Source organism: Pangasianodon hypophthalmus, chromosome 9 (genome assembly GCF_027358585.1).
Source record: "Pangasianodon hypophthalmus isolate fPanHyp1 chromosome 9, fPanHyp1.pri, whole genome shotgun sequence".
Classification (NCBI taxonomy): Eukaryota; Metazoa; Chordata; class Actinopteri; order Siluriformes; family Pangasiidae; genus Pangasianodon; species Pangasianodon hypophthalmus.
In genome coordinates, this window is record NC_069718.1 from 20,104,517 (window position 1) to 20,119,410 (window position 14,894).

The 14,894-nt window shown below is 38.6% G+C and overlaps 1 protein-coding gene across 4 annotated transcripts; it reads left to right on the forward strand.

Annotated features, from left to right (window-relative positions):
* Positions 1-1,566: 1,566 nt before the first annotated feature.
* Positions 1,567-12,619, forward strand: thoc5 (THO complex 5). Of its 4 annotated transcripts, none has more exons than XM_034307053.2 (20): positions 1,567-1,688; positions 2,094-2,191; positions 3,107-3,250; positions 3,376-3,489; positions 3,571-3,668; positions 4,429-4,575; positions 5,395-5,509; positions 5,899-6,031; positions 6,194-6,271; positions 6,642-6,685; positions 6,812-6,911; positions 7,031-7,139; positions 7,298-7,399; positions 7,774-7,870; positions 8,182-8,293; positions 8,918-9,021; positions 9,317-9,404; positions 9,573-9,688; positions 12,093-12,286; positions 12,430-12,619. In XM_034307053.2, exons 2-20 carry the CDS (start codon positions 2,096-2,098, stop codon positions 12,491-12,493), a joined length of 2,055 nt encoding a protein of 684 aa, XP_034162944.2. In that variant the 5' UTR covers positions 1,567-1,688; positions 2,094-2,095; the 3' UTR covers positions 12,494-12,619. The 4 variants fall into 4 exon arrangements, with proteins under 4 accessions (XP_034162944.2, XP_034162945.2, XP_034162947.2 ...); XM_034307054.2 differs by having other exon boundaries at positions 1,680-1,703; XM_034307056.2 differs by lacking the exon at positions 1,567-1,688 and adding an exon at positions 1,750-1,773.
* Positions 12,620-14,894: the final 2,275 nt, after the last annotated feature.

Below are 14,894 nucleotides of genomic sequence, written 5' to 3' on the forward strand. Positions count from 1 at the left end.
ACTTGACTATCACATTCATATAAGCATTCCCCAAACTGTTGCCATGAAGTTGGAAGTACACAGTTGTCTTTGTATGCATTACAGTTGCCCTTCACTGGAACTAAGAGGCCCAAATCTGTTCCAGCACGACAATTCCCTGTGCACAAAGCAAGCTCTATGATTTGCTAAGGTTGGAGTGGAAGAACTCAAGTGTCCAGTACAGAGCCCTGACCTCAACCCCAATGAACACCTTTGGGATGAACTGGAACATCGACTGCACCCCAGGCCTCCTCACCCAATATGCCTGGTTGTTTAGTGCCAATTAGTGCCTGACCTCACTAATGCTCTTGTGGCTGAATGAACAAAAATCCCCACAGACACTTTCCAAAATCTAGTGGAAAGCCTTCCCAGAAGAGTTATTATGGTGTTATTATGATAGCAAAAGCAGAAGTAAATCTGGAATGGGATGTTAAAAAAGCACATATGGTTGTGATGGTTAGGTATCTGCATAATTTTGGTCATATAGTGTATGTGTGCACACACCCAGGGTTCATACAACAGGGTTACAAATGTAACCTAACCTCAACATTCCAAGCAACTCAAAAGTGACTGAATAATAAAGGTTAGGTTAGGTTAGGTTCAACTTTATTGTCATTGTCAGAGTACGAGTACAGAGACAATGAAATGCAGTTACCATCCAACCAGTAGTGCAAATAGCTTGTTAAATGAGGAAATAAGGTTATGGTAAACGGGTACAGGTATTGGTAAACAGAATGATGCATACCAGTAATGCAAATGGCAATTAGGTTAAATGAAATAAATAAGAAATATGGTGCAGTAAGTTGAGATAAACAGTATACAGGTAGAAGTAAACAGCATGATGCATGCAATATGATACAGTAGATACATACAGTGGATAAAATACAAATGTGCAAATAGCAATAATGTGCAAATAACAGTTTGATATAAATAACTGTTGTAATGAGAGATAATTGCAGTAAAGTGCAAGTAATTGCAGATAATAGCAGTAGTGTACAGTACAGTATAGTACGGTGTCTAATGCTACTGTTTAGTTATTAGGTGGAGGCTAGTAGTTAACGCTTAGAAGCTGAGGGAAAGGAAAGGGAGAAAGCTGTTCATGAGCCTTTTTGTGTGACGATGCAGACTTCTGTAGCATTTTCCTGATGGGAGAAGCAAAAACAGTACATGGTTGAGATGAAAGGTGTCCTTGATAACACCTCTCTCCGCAAGCAACACTTTTGATAAAAGTTTGAAATGTTGGGCGACAATTTAGTGATTTGGGGGCCATGGTCAAAATATAGGATTGGGGCCTGTTATTTAGCATTAATAATTAAAAATATATATAATTTGCATTTTAGGGGCCCTTGGCTTCTGGGGGGACCAAGGAGGTTGCCTACCTTTGTCTAGTGCTAAGTCAACAATTATGTGTTGGGCAGTTTTCACTACCCATTGAAAAATAAATAATTAAATAAAATAATAATAACAGATACAATCGGGGCCATCACCTAAGCGACCCTTAAGTAAAAATGGTGTGAAGTGAGTAAAGTAAACGTCTTTCAAACTCAGACCTTTATTTTGAAAAAGGACCCAAAGAAATCCGGAAGTGCAACTGTAGTTGACTTCAACAAATGATCCCGGGCTCGGTTATTGGTTAAGAGTATAGCTTGAGCGAAAGAAATTAAACAAAGGTGAGGACTAATGATGTTAGTTCGCGGATTTTACAATGCGAATTGATCAAATCAATGCTTGTGTGAATGGAAGATCTTGCGTGAGGTTTGAAAATAAACAAGTGGACCACCTCGTTGCTAGCAGGCTAAGCTAGATACTGTGGATTAGCGGTTAAGTCTAAAGCCGCATGTTGCTTCTGGAAATAGTAGTAAACATCAGTGTGTTGTTTAGTTATATATAGTAACAAAAATGTACTTTTTTGCTTTACAGATGTCAGATAGCGGTGTGTAACGTAGCCTCTGTGCTCTTCAGGGCGTCTAATAGCCCTTCACTACAGAGAGTAACCTAAGACAGTGTGCTGAAATTGCATGATTAATGTATTATTGATCTATTTATGCTGCCAAATGGTGTGTTTCTGCTTTCAGCCATGTCTTCTGACCCTCTCAAAAAGCGCAAGACCAAAGTGATCCGGAGTGATGGAGGCACACCTGAGCCTAAAAGGGTTCGAGGAGAAGGAGACCAGGTCAGTGTCCACCTTCTTCCCCTGTAAAACATTCAGATTTACAGACTCTCTCCTTCCAAAGTCTAGAAATCAACCCCAACATAACCATTCAGGATGGACTGTAGTAGTAAACAGAGGCGTCTCATGAAGTTCGCAGTCTCTGTAAAGCCCCTTTGCATCTTTTTTTCCTTCACTTATGGTCCTTAAGTGGTCAGTTTCTCCATTTCCCCTATAACACTCCTCCTCGAAAGTGTCTTCAGAATGAAAACACAACCGCAGTCGCCTCATTAGTCGCCTCATTTTACTACTACAGTACATTCAGAATCATCTGAGTGACCGAAAACGCTTTAGAGCTTTATGATCCGAGATATCTTACAGATGATCTGTTACGTGTGAGGAGAAACGGAGATGATGCTAAGATGCCAGGCTCGTGTCAGCTGGTATTGATAGGCAGGGTTTCCTGTTACGCTCACCCACATTGTGCCTGGAGGAAGCTGTTGTCAGTGAGGACTCAGGTTCAGGAAAAAACACTCGTCAGTCTCTAACCCAGGGGTGTCCGATCTTATCCAGACACGGCCGCTGTGGATGCAGGTTTTCATTCCAATCAAGCAAGAGCTACATCTGATTGCACCTGTTTAATCAGTCGATCTTGGCTTTCAGTAGACTCAGGTGTGGCTTCTGTTGGATGGAATGAAAACCTGCACCCACATCGGTCCTTTCCGGATAAGATTGGACACCCGTGCTCTAAAACAATCTCAGACATCTGTCTGTACATACACCTGGGTGAGAAAAGGGAGTAATTCCACTAGATCTGCATCTGACTAGAATAGATTATCTTAGACCAACTGATGGATATGAGGGAATGTGTGTGCGCACACACACACACACACACACACAATGTCTGTGTGCATTTCTAACTAAGTGTGTCTCCATTAGGATGTGCGTACATATAACGAAGAAGTGGAACTGGAGAGTCGAGACCCTGAACAGGATTACACCCTGTATAAAAACACCTGTGAGGCGCTGGCTACACTAATGGGTGAAATCCAAGAACTGAAAGCCAGTGGAGCTAAAGAAGGGGTGAGTACCTTCTGTTTTTTTTTTTTAAAGAAAGAAAGAAAGAAAGAAAGAAAATCAGCTACCTTGAGTTACAGCAGAGTGTATCTCAGGCAAACCTACCACTGTTTGTGTGTTCATGTATCCAGAGTGTAGAGGTTGAAGCAAAACGCAGGCAAGGATGTGTTCACTTCATCACTCTGAAGAAGCTGAATCGTCTGTCACACATGAGGCTGAAGAAAGCACGGGATCAGACACACGAGGTACACACAGTGCACGCTCTTCTTTCTTTTAATTTCTGTCACATTTCTAGTGCACTTATATGGAGTTCTGATTTTTTGCAGGCAAAGCAGAAAGTGGACGTGTTGCACCTACAGCTTCAGAATCTTCTCTATGAAGTCATGCATCTTCAGAAAGAAATCGGGAAATGCCTCGAGTTCAAGTAAGTGAGGACATCTTCATTTAGCTTATTGGAACATTTTCAAGCTAGTCTTTTGACATTCCTAAGTACGGTTTCACAGTTAGTCATGGTGCATGATTGGACGGTTACCTCACCACTGACTTTATTAAAATAGCAATTAAATTACGTTTCTTTGTATTTCTGTCTTTTTTTTTTCTCAATCAAGTTCTTTACTACAGTGGTTCTCATCCCTTTTGTGTCCGGCTGGGACTCCCCAAATATTTCGCAGCATTGCACACTGTTGCGCTAGTTAGATTTTTTATTTTATTTAATTTATTTTTTTAATTTTATTTTTGTGGTGGCTGAAAGAGACCTCTCTTACACTTTCAGTAACAAGATAAATAGATAAATACTGCCAGTGTAAAGGTTTTTTGGAAAAGTGGAGAAAAAATGAAAAAGTCATTCTCAAAAATATATTTCTAAGAAAGATGAATAATTGGAGGTTTGATCTTTTTTCTTTTTGGGAATTTACTGTATACAGAAGGACGTTCATATTTATACAAAAATTTTAAAAATAATTTTTCCTTGATTTTTTTTTTTTTTTTTTTTTTTTTTAAAGGTCAATTTAAAAGGTTATCACACCATGAAAATTTCAACCGTAATACTCCTAAGACCAAACCTGAGCATTTTTTCAGTGTGCTATTATGCCTTCTAGTGATGTTTGTAAATTAATGTTTTTTAAAAATCTAAAAAGAAACCGTGTTATGTGTGTGTGTGTGTGTGTGTGTGTGTGCATGTGTAGGTCCCAGCATGAAGAGATTGAGTTAGTCAGTGTGGATGAGTTCTTTAAGGAGGCTCCAGCTGAAATCTCCCGCCCTCATCTCACCAGAGACGACCCTCACCAGCTCACGCTCGCTCGGCTGGACTGGGAACTGGAGCAGAGGAAGAGGTGACAAACGAAAAGAAATAACACACACACACACACACACACACACACACACACACACACACACACACACAAGTCCCCCATACAACCTCTCAACACACACGCACACACACACACACATACATATATATATATATATATATATATATATATATATATATATATATATATATATATATATATATATATATATATATACACACACAGAGTAATAGAACTCCACAATTAATTGTAATTTAATCATAATCACAATCTTTTACTTCGTTTACTTATTAAGCATCATCACCTACAATATTGATGAGCGTAGCTGAATGTTTGCTAAAAGTAACTAATTGGCTAACGTTAAATGTAGCTTTTTTATTGACTATGCATAAAGATTTATGTTTATATGTTTTAGCTGTCTATTTGGCGTGTGTGTGTGTGTAGCATCTAATCATGTTTAGCATTTAAAGGATTCATTAGATTAATCCTAGGAACTGACCTTATGTTGATTAAAAGATTTGGACATGTGAAGGAGTATAGGCTTGTAATGTACAATAGATAATTCTATCTTAAAAGCAATACACACTCCTGCATGAATGCGTTTGCGTGAAAAGTCACTTTCTAAAGCTCCTAGCGCCTTGAAACTCTCTGTATAGCGTTTTCAGCACCTAAAGCACATCTGAAGGAATATACGCTTGTAATGTACAATAGATAATTTATTCAGTATTGGAAAAACAATCATGTTTATAATTTTATCCATTATTATACAACTCTATGGTGTGCAGGGTTTTAAAAGGAACGTGATTGATTAGGATTTGGTTGTTGCCAATTGTATTTTAGGTTGGCTGAGCAGTACAAGAGCTCGTTGTGCACTAAGGAAAAGATCTTGAAAGGAATTGAGTTGAAGAAGGAGTACCTGAGCAGTCTTCAGCCAGGCCTGCAGGCCATCATGCAGGTAATTCCCTGACACAAGTAAGGGTGTGCCCGGATGGTTTATTTGTTTTGGTGAGACCACGGTGTACTTTTATCAGATGTGATCAGTGATTAGTCCCAGAGTTTAATAGCATCAAGAATTGCTTTTATTTCTACTGGAGGTCATCTAATCTAACTGAACTAAAACATATCCAACCGTTAACAAATAGAGGAGCTCGGCTTGCTTGGAATAAGCATGATATTACATTTACGCTGTATTTGTGTATTAAAAGTAGTAGCTAATCTTGCATTATTAAAGAATCCATTAACAGTACTGAGAATGCTCTAAGCTGAGGAAAGAAAGCATACTGACCAACGTCTCTTTCTCTCTCTCTCTCTCTCTCTCTCTCTCTCTCTCTCTCTTTCTCTCAGGCGTCTCTGCCCGTGCAGGAGTACTTGTCCATGCCATTTGAGCGTGTGCAGAAACAGGCTGAGGTTGCACGGCACCTTCCTCCTCCTCTGTATGTGCTGCTTGTGCAGGCCAATGCTTATGGACAAGCCTGTGGTAATGCAGATGCTTCTCTCCTGCTTCTCTTTCAAACACCACACTTTTTTCAGACTTTATAGCTGTGGTATCTCATACACAATCAAAGAAACAACTGAAAATAGAAAATAGGTGCAGCTGATTGTGTCAGTTGATAATTGTAAATGTGTGTTTGTGTTTCAGACAAGAATCTGTCTGTGTCTATTAGCGGAGATGTGGATGAAGCCAAGGCTCTTTCCAGACCACCCGAGGATTCTCAAGGTAAAAATGTGCTTTTGTAAATATGTTTTTGTGCAAGTCTTTTTTTTAAATGGTTTTCTCCTTTTGGATGTTTGATTCTGATTATATAGAGTGATACTTAAAAATGTAAAAATTCATTCAAGAAGCATTTTATATAAGCTTAGTTTTTTGATGTCACAAAATGGGTTTTAGATGACAACATTTTTAGAGAATGGCAGGGTAACTAGAATCTTTTAGCCACAAAACTTGTGTGGTAAGCTAATTAAATGAATCACTCAGGATATGACACCGTATCTTGAAATGCCACTCATGTCTAACTGTGACAAAATAAAATAATAACAAGTCAAAATGGATTAAGTTGATTGCTTGTGTCTGTTTTTTTTCCCTTAAGATGATGAGAGTGATTCTGATGCAGAGGAAGAACAACAGAACACTGTATGTCAGTTTCATTTTGCCCATTCTGCAGCATTGTGCCCTCAAGCACTGATGTTATGATTTTTGTCATATTTGGAGTAAATCTTCACAAATTCCTGTCACTGTGGTCACTCTGTTTTTGTTCAGAAACGACGGCGAGGTACTGTTGGCGTTCAGCTTGATGACAAGCGTAAAGAAATGCTGAAACGGCATCCTCTCTCACTGTGCATCGACCTCAAGTGTAAAGGTGTGTGTGTGTGTGTCTCTGAGTGTACAGGATGTCAATCTGAACAACAGTATTATTCATTCTGACATGCACTAATCTGCATGACCATGATTCTCCCTGTTCTCCCTGCTCTGTTGTAGATGGCAGTGTGTTGCATCTGTTTTTTTATTACCTGATGAACCTCAACATTCTCACTGTGAAAGCAAAAGTTTCGGCCTCCGCAGACCTCTCAGGAGCCATCAGTGCAGGGTGAGTTATCATGTTCTTCAGACCATTAAACAAAAATAAATAAAAAGTGATTTTCATGGGAAAAGGTGAGGAAGCTTGAGGAAGCTATTGCCAAGTGCAAGAAAACAGCTGCTCAGTTTTTATCATTTTTCCTCAACAATGCCTCTCTTGCTGTGTAGGGAGCTGCTGAACCCAGAATCTCTGTTGAACTGCCTGTACGCCAATGATGATGGCCAAGAAACCCCCAACCCTACCAACCGCTACCAGTTTGACAAAGTGGGGTAAGGCAGTTCTCTCAGTCTGACTACAGCTGTTGTTGTTTATACATACTGATTGGCTGATCAGAAGGTCGTGGGTTCAAGACCCAGCACTGTCAAGCTGCTGCTTTGGGCATTTGAGCAAGGCTCTTAACCACATCTTCTCCAGGGGTGCCGTATCATGGCTGACCCTGCGCTCTGTCCCCAGCTTTCTAGCAAGCTGAGATATGCGAAAAACTGCATTTCATTGGCTCTGTACTCATACTCTGCTCAATGACAATGAAGTTGAATCTAATCTAATCTAATACTGATTAGGTAAACTACACCAGTAATGGTAGGGCCTCAGTTTGGGAAGTAAAATGTGCAGCTTATGGATGTCTCACTTTCTTGTTATATAGCATCACAACTTTTGCTGATTATGTGACTGACCTTGGACATCCATACATCTGGGTGCAGAATTTTGGAGGATTACAATTTTCTAGTGACACACCGCAGGTATGAGTGGGTTCCCGAATGTATTTACAGCAGCATTTTTGACATCTGCCTGGTTTTCTTCTTTTTTTTTTTTTTTTTTTTTTTTTTTTTTAAAAACAACAGTGTGATAATCTTTTAGCACTTACTTTTTCAAAATGCTGTATTATTCTATTTATGTATTATGTTATACTCTGTTGTACATGTACAGTTAAAAGAATGCTTTTGGATTCGGGATGCAATGCTGTCATATGTTTAGTCATAATTATATTCTTTTATATCACCCAGAAAGTGTAGTAATGAGAGATTTAGGTAACTGTGACTGACACTTGCAGGTGGAAGTGGTACGCAGTTCTCTCAGTGCCAGTCATATGGAGAGCACCGTGAAGCTGCTGAGAGGACGCCTGCTGTCTCGCCTGGCTTTGCACAAACAGTTCAGCTCTCTAGGTTCACACTCTTCATTACCTTCAGCACGCTTAGTTTTGAGAATGTAGTTACAAAAGAATAAAAACATTTGAAGACATGCTTATAATGGAAGGCCTAGGGCAGTTGTAGAACTATACAATGCAAATTCAAAACTACAGCTATTACACTCTGATAATAACAATAAGGGTCTTTGGAAAGACTTTCTGTCATGTCTGTCTCTTCCTAAGCTGTAGTTTTATAAAACTTTCCAACGCTGGAGCAATACGGTAAAATGTAATTACTTATTGTTACTTACGCTTCTTCTGGCGTTTATTTGGTGTCTATGCACATACCCTGAGGTTTACTACTTTGACCTGTGCTGCTTACATTTACTAATTCTCCCTTCTGAAAATGGGAAAATGAATTAGAGTTAAATTTACAAATAAAACGGACTTAAATGTTCATGGTAGCATTCTACAGTAATATGTTTTGCATAAACGTACTCCAACAACTGTCCTATACTTCCATTTTAGTGTAGTGTTTTGGTTTTTTTTTTGTTGTTGTTATTTTCTCAGTGCAGATTATGTTGAAAACCTCTGGAATTTTCCTTTAATTATGTGTTTACAAGACAATATGTGTTGCTGATGCTCGTGTCCCTTGTTACAGAGCACAGCATAGTTCCTGTCTCCACCGAATGCCAGCATCTCTTCCCAGCTAAAGTGGTCTCTCGCCTGGCTCGCTGGACTATGATGAGCTGCCAGGACTTCCTGGTACGTCTGTTTGTTTACAGGGACTTTTCATTTTGTTATAGTACAGTCAGAATTGTTGTATGATATTGGGATTATGGCTGAACTAGTAGCTGCTCAGAAGATGATTTTCACATTGCACTGTTGTCAGTAGATTTATACCCAGGTTTCATACAATACAATACAATACAATATAAGTCATTCTCAGTCTGTTCATTGTAATGACATTCTAATGCAAGATGGAAGAAAAGCTATACGTTTTATTAAATCTAGGGAATAAATACCTGTGTACACTGTGGCCAATTTTGTGTGTGTTTAGGAGTTAAGCTTTGTGCAGCATGTGGTGAAGGCTGGTCTGGCGCGGGAGACTGACCTGTTCTTCATGGCAGTAGTGGAGAGGGGAACAGGTGAGTAGGAATCATGGTGGATACTTTTCACTGGGTTTAAAAACACAAGATGAAAACATGAACAACGCATGGGATTTAAATCTCTAGGCAAACATTGTGTTCTCACAAGCTTACAGTTGCCTAAAAGCTCAAGTGTGCTCTAATTTTGTGACACTTTTGTTTTCTCAGCTCGTCTTCAGGCTGCGGTGGTGTTGAATCCTCGCTATCCAGAGATCACCCCTCTCTTCTCACTTTCACTGCTCTGGAAAGGAGAGCGCAGTGGCCGCACAGATGATAACCTGCGGGTAAGAACAGTACGATTTTGATGTTATTCTTGAAGAGGAAAAGATGACCTGATTCAGAAAGATGTCTTTTGATGTTTGAAGATTACAGCTGATGAACTAATGATGATTTTGATAATCGTTGTACACCGATCAGCCATAACATTAAAACCACTGACAGGTGAAGTGAATAATATTGATTATCTCGTTACAGTAGCACCTGTCAAGAGTTGAGATATATTAGGCAGCAAGTGACCGGTCGGTTCTTGAAGTTGATGTGTTGGAAACAGGAAAAAAATGGGCAAGCGTAAAGATTAGAGAGACTTTGACAACAGCCAAATCGTGATGGCTAGATGACTGGGTCAGAGCATCTTTAAAGCGGCAGGCCTTGTGGGGTGTTCCCAGTATGCAGTGGTTAGTACCTACCAAAAGTGGTCCAAGGAAGGACAACCGGTGAACTAGTGACAGGGTCATGGGCGCCCAAGGCTCACTGATACACATGGGGAGTGAAGGCTAGTCCGTCTGGTCTGATCCCACAGAAGAGCTACTGTAGCACAAATTGCTGAAAAGTTAAAGCTGGCTATGATAGAAAGGAGTCAGAACACACAGTGCATCACATATGGGGCTGTGTAGCCACAGACCTGTCAGAGTCCCCATGCTGACCTCTGTCCACCGCCAAAAGTGCCTACAATGGACAGGTGAGCATCAGAACTGGACCACGGAGCAATGGAAGAAGGTGGCCTGGTCCGATAAATCACATTTTCTTTTACATCATGTGGAAGGCCAGGTGCATGTGCATCGCTTACCTGGAATTTTTTTAAAAAATTTTTTACCGAATTGTTGCACTTTTTTCTAACTATGTTTTACCTGCATTTCAAGGGCTTTGTTCAATTCCAACCAGACAAATTGAAAATAAAGGCAAAATAAATTCGCTGCAAAATTAACTTTGCTTGCAGTGTGTACGCATGGAGTGAGTCATTTTCAGTGTGTGGAATTGACTCCAAAGCTTTGGGGTTGACTTTAGTTTTCAGTGACTGGACTTGGTGAATCGACTTTTCCTGAATTGAGTTCAATGTGAACAGAAATACAGATACAGAGACTTGACCTGTATATGCTCAGAAACGCTACGCTACTGCACAACACTGCAAAATTCACATGCTTCATGGCATGAGTTGTGTTCTGAAGTGAGAAAACATCAATATCATTAATTATTCATTCATTTGAGACCATGTTCAGTTATTTTCAGCCCATCATGTTTTTGGCCAGATGTGTGCAATGTAGCTAAAACCCAGATAAGGTAGGACAACTCAAAAGACACAGCAGTTATTAAGCATGGTTTGACCAGAGATATTGTGCCTCCAATGTTCTTGTTTTTCCACAAATCATTAATTACAAATTGACATATTACTCCCATGAAGACACAAGTTATGTAATGGGCCAACAGTGTAGTGTAATGTAAACAGATTTAATATTTTTATAGGACTTTAGTTGTACTGTTTTCTCTGTGGTCACATGCTCTGTCATTTCCGTCTCCAAATGTGTTTTTAGTCTAAATAAGCGATAGCAAGTGACAGTGTGATTCATATCACAGTCCATCTAATCAGTAATGAAATATGAAAAAAATACCTTTTTAATTATCAAATTTTATTGATTTTGTCAATTAGTTGTTGTAGCACTAATGAAGATGCAGTGGTTTAAATTGTTGCTTGCATCACTGCATGAAGTTGCAGCTTGATTTCCAGGGCTGCTGCGTATTTGTTTGTGGACATGAAAGCATTCAGATTTTTTTTTTTTTTTTTTCTTTTGGTTAAGTGTGATGGAGTTGCCATTTCTGCTCTACAAAGATGCCAAAAAAAGGCTAATACTCCAAATATCACCTGCTCAAACTGTATCAAACTGTATACACTCCAAGTCTAACAACATGGCTACCACTGACACATTTAATCTAATATTTAAAATAAAAGGAACGTCATGTAGTACATAAAATATATAAAAGGGACATCATTCAAGATTCACGATCTTTATTGTCAAATGTACTTTGGTACAATGAAATTCTTATTTTGTTTTTTCCTCACAAGAAAGACGGGGTAGAAGGGCAACAAACAATAAATTACGAAGACAACAAAAATACAAAAAAAAAATAAAAATACAATAAGGAACAAGGCAGAAAGAATAATAAAAATAAACAATACTGTACACAATAGCAAAATGTCATGCAGTACATTTTAGCATGGCATTATTAAAATATGGAGTTTCCTGAGGCAGCAGTTCAAAAGTAATCCAGTAGCCAGTGGTGTGTGGCTGCACCATGATCTCAAGTTTTGAATTACAATTCAACTCTGTCAGCAACAGTGTCTGTGTGTTTATAAGGTTATATACTGTATATCATATTGTGCTCAGCCTTTCTTATTGGTTCTTCTTTGGACAGGCGTTGGAGAGCGAGGTGAATGTGTTTAGGTCTGAACTCCAGGGACCCCGACCAGGCCTACAGCTACTGACCAACCAGATCCAGCGTCTATGCATGTGTCTGGATGTTTATCTGGAGACCGAAAGCCAAGTGTGTGACGGCTCAGAGGGCCCAAGAGAATTCCCAAGGGAGAAGATGTGCTTACGCTCTGCCAGGTAAAAACATGCAGTGCACAGGCATACACCATCAACTGAGATCTTGTTGAGATCTTATACCAAAGTATCACCAGTTTTTTTTTTTTTTTTTTTAAATACTTCACACACTTCAGTCACTGACAAAAGTCTTTCTTGATTTCCAGGGGACCTAATCGTCTGAAGCCTTTTAAGTACAACCACCCTCAGGGCTTTTTCAGTCATCGTTAAATCTCTGTTTTTCCTCTTCTCTACATTTTTCCTTCGTTTTTACAGCTTGATTAAATTTTCAAGTGTTTGATTCTATATTGTAATGTTTCACTGTGTAGAATAAGAAATAAAACACTTTGTGATACAGTGTGTCTCCGTTGTGGATTCTTTGCCATCCTTTGAGCTGAATTTGGTTTTTTGAGACCAGGAAGCCTCACGTCTAAGATGTCACATCCCAGATTAATGAACTTTCATCAATAGGTGGCGCATTCATACTGTCTCCTGTTATACTGTTGAACAGGGCTTTTAACCCAGTGCCAGCAGTGTTCATGATTTACTTCCCTCTTTCTTCTTCACAAGCATGCTCTAGAACAAGTAAATACTTTATAAATACAGTAATTCCAGTGTTATTGGCATGAAAATGAGCAAAAATGAAAAACTGATACAACGAGGGACATTTTGAGCTGAGGGTTTATAGTTGAATAGTTTGATAGCTTTAAATTTGCAACCTCAAGAATGAAAAAAACTGCAATTTTGTAACTTCATCTCTCTCACAGCAGTGTTTTCATGTGTTCTCTCTCTCACTCTCACACACACACACACACAGTCGGGTCCATAAGTATTTGTACAGTGACACAATTTTCGTAGATTTGCCTCTGCACATTTGTATAATTTTATACAATTACTTTGAAATTTTATTTTATTTTGAGCACAAATCAAATGACCATACAATTAACAAGAACAATGGCTGACAGACTTTCTGTATGCCTGGGTGCAAATGTCAACAAAATGTAAGATAGAAAATGATAACTGGTTTGACTCCATTTTTTCTTCTAGGAGGACAGAAAGCTACCCAAAATGTAATTCAGTAAACTAGTGCATGGTATGACTTTGTTGAAAGGACAAGCAGTATACAGTGCATGGGAGAGAAGAGAAAAAGAAATGTGAAGTTGTGTTTCAGACTGCTGTAGCACAACATTTGTGATTTTGTGAAAAATGAGAGATTTTTTTTTTGTTACCCAAAAGCTTTCCAGTACAAGCACAATTAGTTCTATATACTGGGAAGGTAATGTTAAGGCAGGTAGTGAACTGAATTAAATACTAATTATGTTCTGCTAAGGTGTATGTGTATGACTCATTTGTCATTTTTTAAGCATATATTGCACTTACAGAGGATAAATAGGACCTTCTTAGAAATGTTGCAGCTTTTAATTTAAGCTGTGTATAAGTTCACAGTAGGCAAAACAGTTTGCTGGCTGATTGGTTTTGTATTGACGTGTATTGAAATTCTAACATTAATCTTGATCCTTCTTTGTAAAAAAGTTATCCTTGATCAGTCATGTGAGGAAATATTTTCCTGCGTATGCACAAACATCAGACGAGATCAAATGAGACAAACATGGTCCTGTATACGTTTACCTATTTCTTTAAAGGCTTACATGACCCATTACAGATTTTGTATCTCTTTAGCAAGAAACAAATTAATAAATCTGTCAGGTTATTTAATTTTATTTTTAACAATTAAGATATTGCTTTAGTAAAAACATGTAACTCTCATGGAGGACTAAAGACTGACATAGACTGTTGTTTGTGCTTTTCTGGTCAAGGTTCTGTGTCCTGTAGGATGGATTCCTTAGATAATCAGGCTGATGCTGAGTGGTATTTCCTTTATCCACCCTGCCTTTACCACAATTGCTTTGTTTTTCTGAAAATTCCTTATCTAAATGATCCTTATTTAGTTTGTATTTGTGTGCCATTTATTAAGTCTAACTCACAGGAAATTAGATTCCCCTACACCCAGCTGTGAAACTTTAGCAAGTGAGCAGTCACAACATTTGCCATTTAACTATAAGAAGGAAGGCCATGATGAACAAAGGTAACATAATTGCTTTTTTCCTTTCTCTTTTCACATAATGTTCAGTGAAAATGCAGTGACGTGGTTGTTCCAGAAGTTGCTTACATACAATACTTAGAAAAGCAGTGAATATGAGGTGGCTTGGTTACGTAAAGCCATCATAAGTGTTACGATTATAGTCAGCAGAGTTTGTAGCATTATTTCAAATACTATGTTAAAAATCCGGAATGATCCTTATTTATTTTGTGTGCGTGTGCCATTTATTATGTCTAACTCACAGGAACTTAGATTCCCCTACACCCAGCTGTGAAACTTTAGCAAGTGAGCAGTCACAACATTTGCCATTTAACTATAAGAAGGAAGGCCATGATGAACAAAGGTAACATAATTGCTTTTTTCCTTTCTCTTTTCACATAATGTTCAGTGAAAATGCAGTGACGTGGTTGTTCCAGAAGTTGCTTACATACAATACTTAGAAAAGCAGTGAATATGAGGTGGCTTGGTTACGTAAAGCCATCATAAGTGTTACGATTATAGTCAGCAGAGTTTGTAGCATTATTTCAAATA

Bases quoted from the DNA above. Each gene is read 5' to 3' on its own strand.
- thoc5 (XM_034307053.2), top strand. From the start codon at position 2,096: ATGTCTTCTGACCCTCTCAAAAAGCGCAAGACCAAAGTGATCCGGAGT. The intron at 6,032-6,193 runs GTAATGCAGATG...TTTGTGTTTCAG, and splicing joins TGCTTATGGACAAGCCTGTG to ACAAGAATCTGTCTGTGTCT. The intron at 6,272-6,641 runs GTAAAAATGTGC...TTTTCCCTTAAG, and splicing joins ACCACCCGAGGATTCTCAAG to ATGATGAGAGTGATTCTGAT.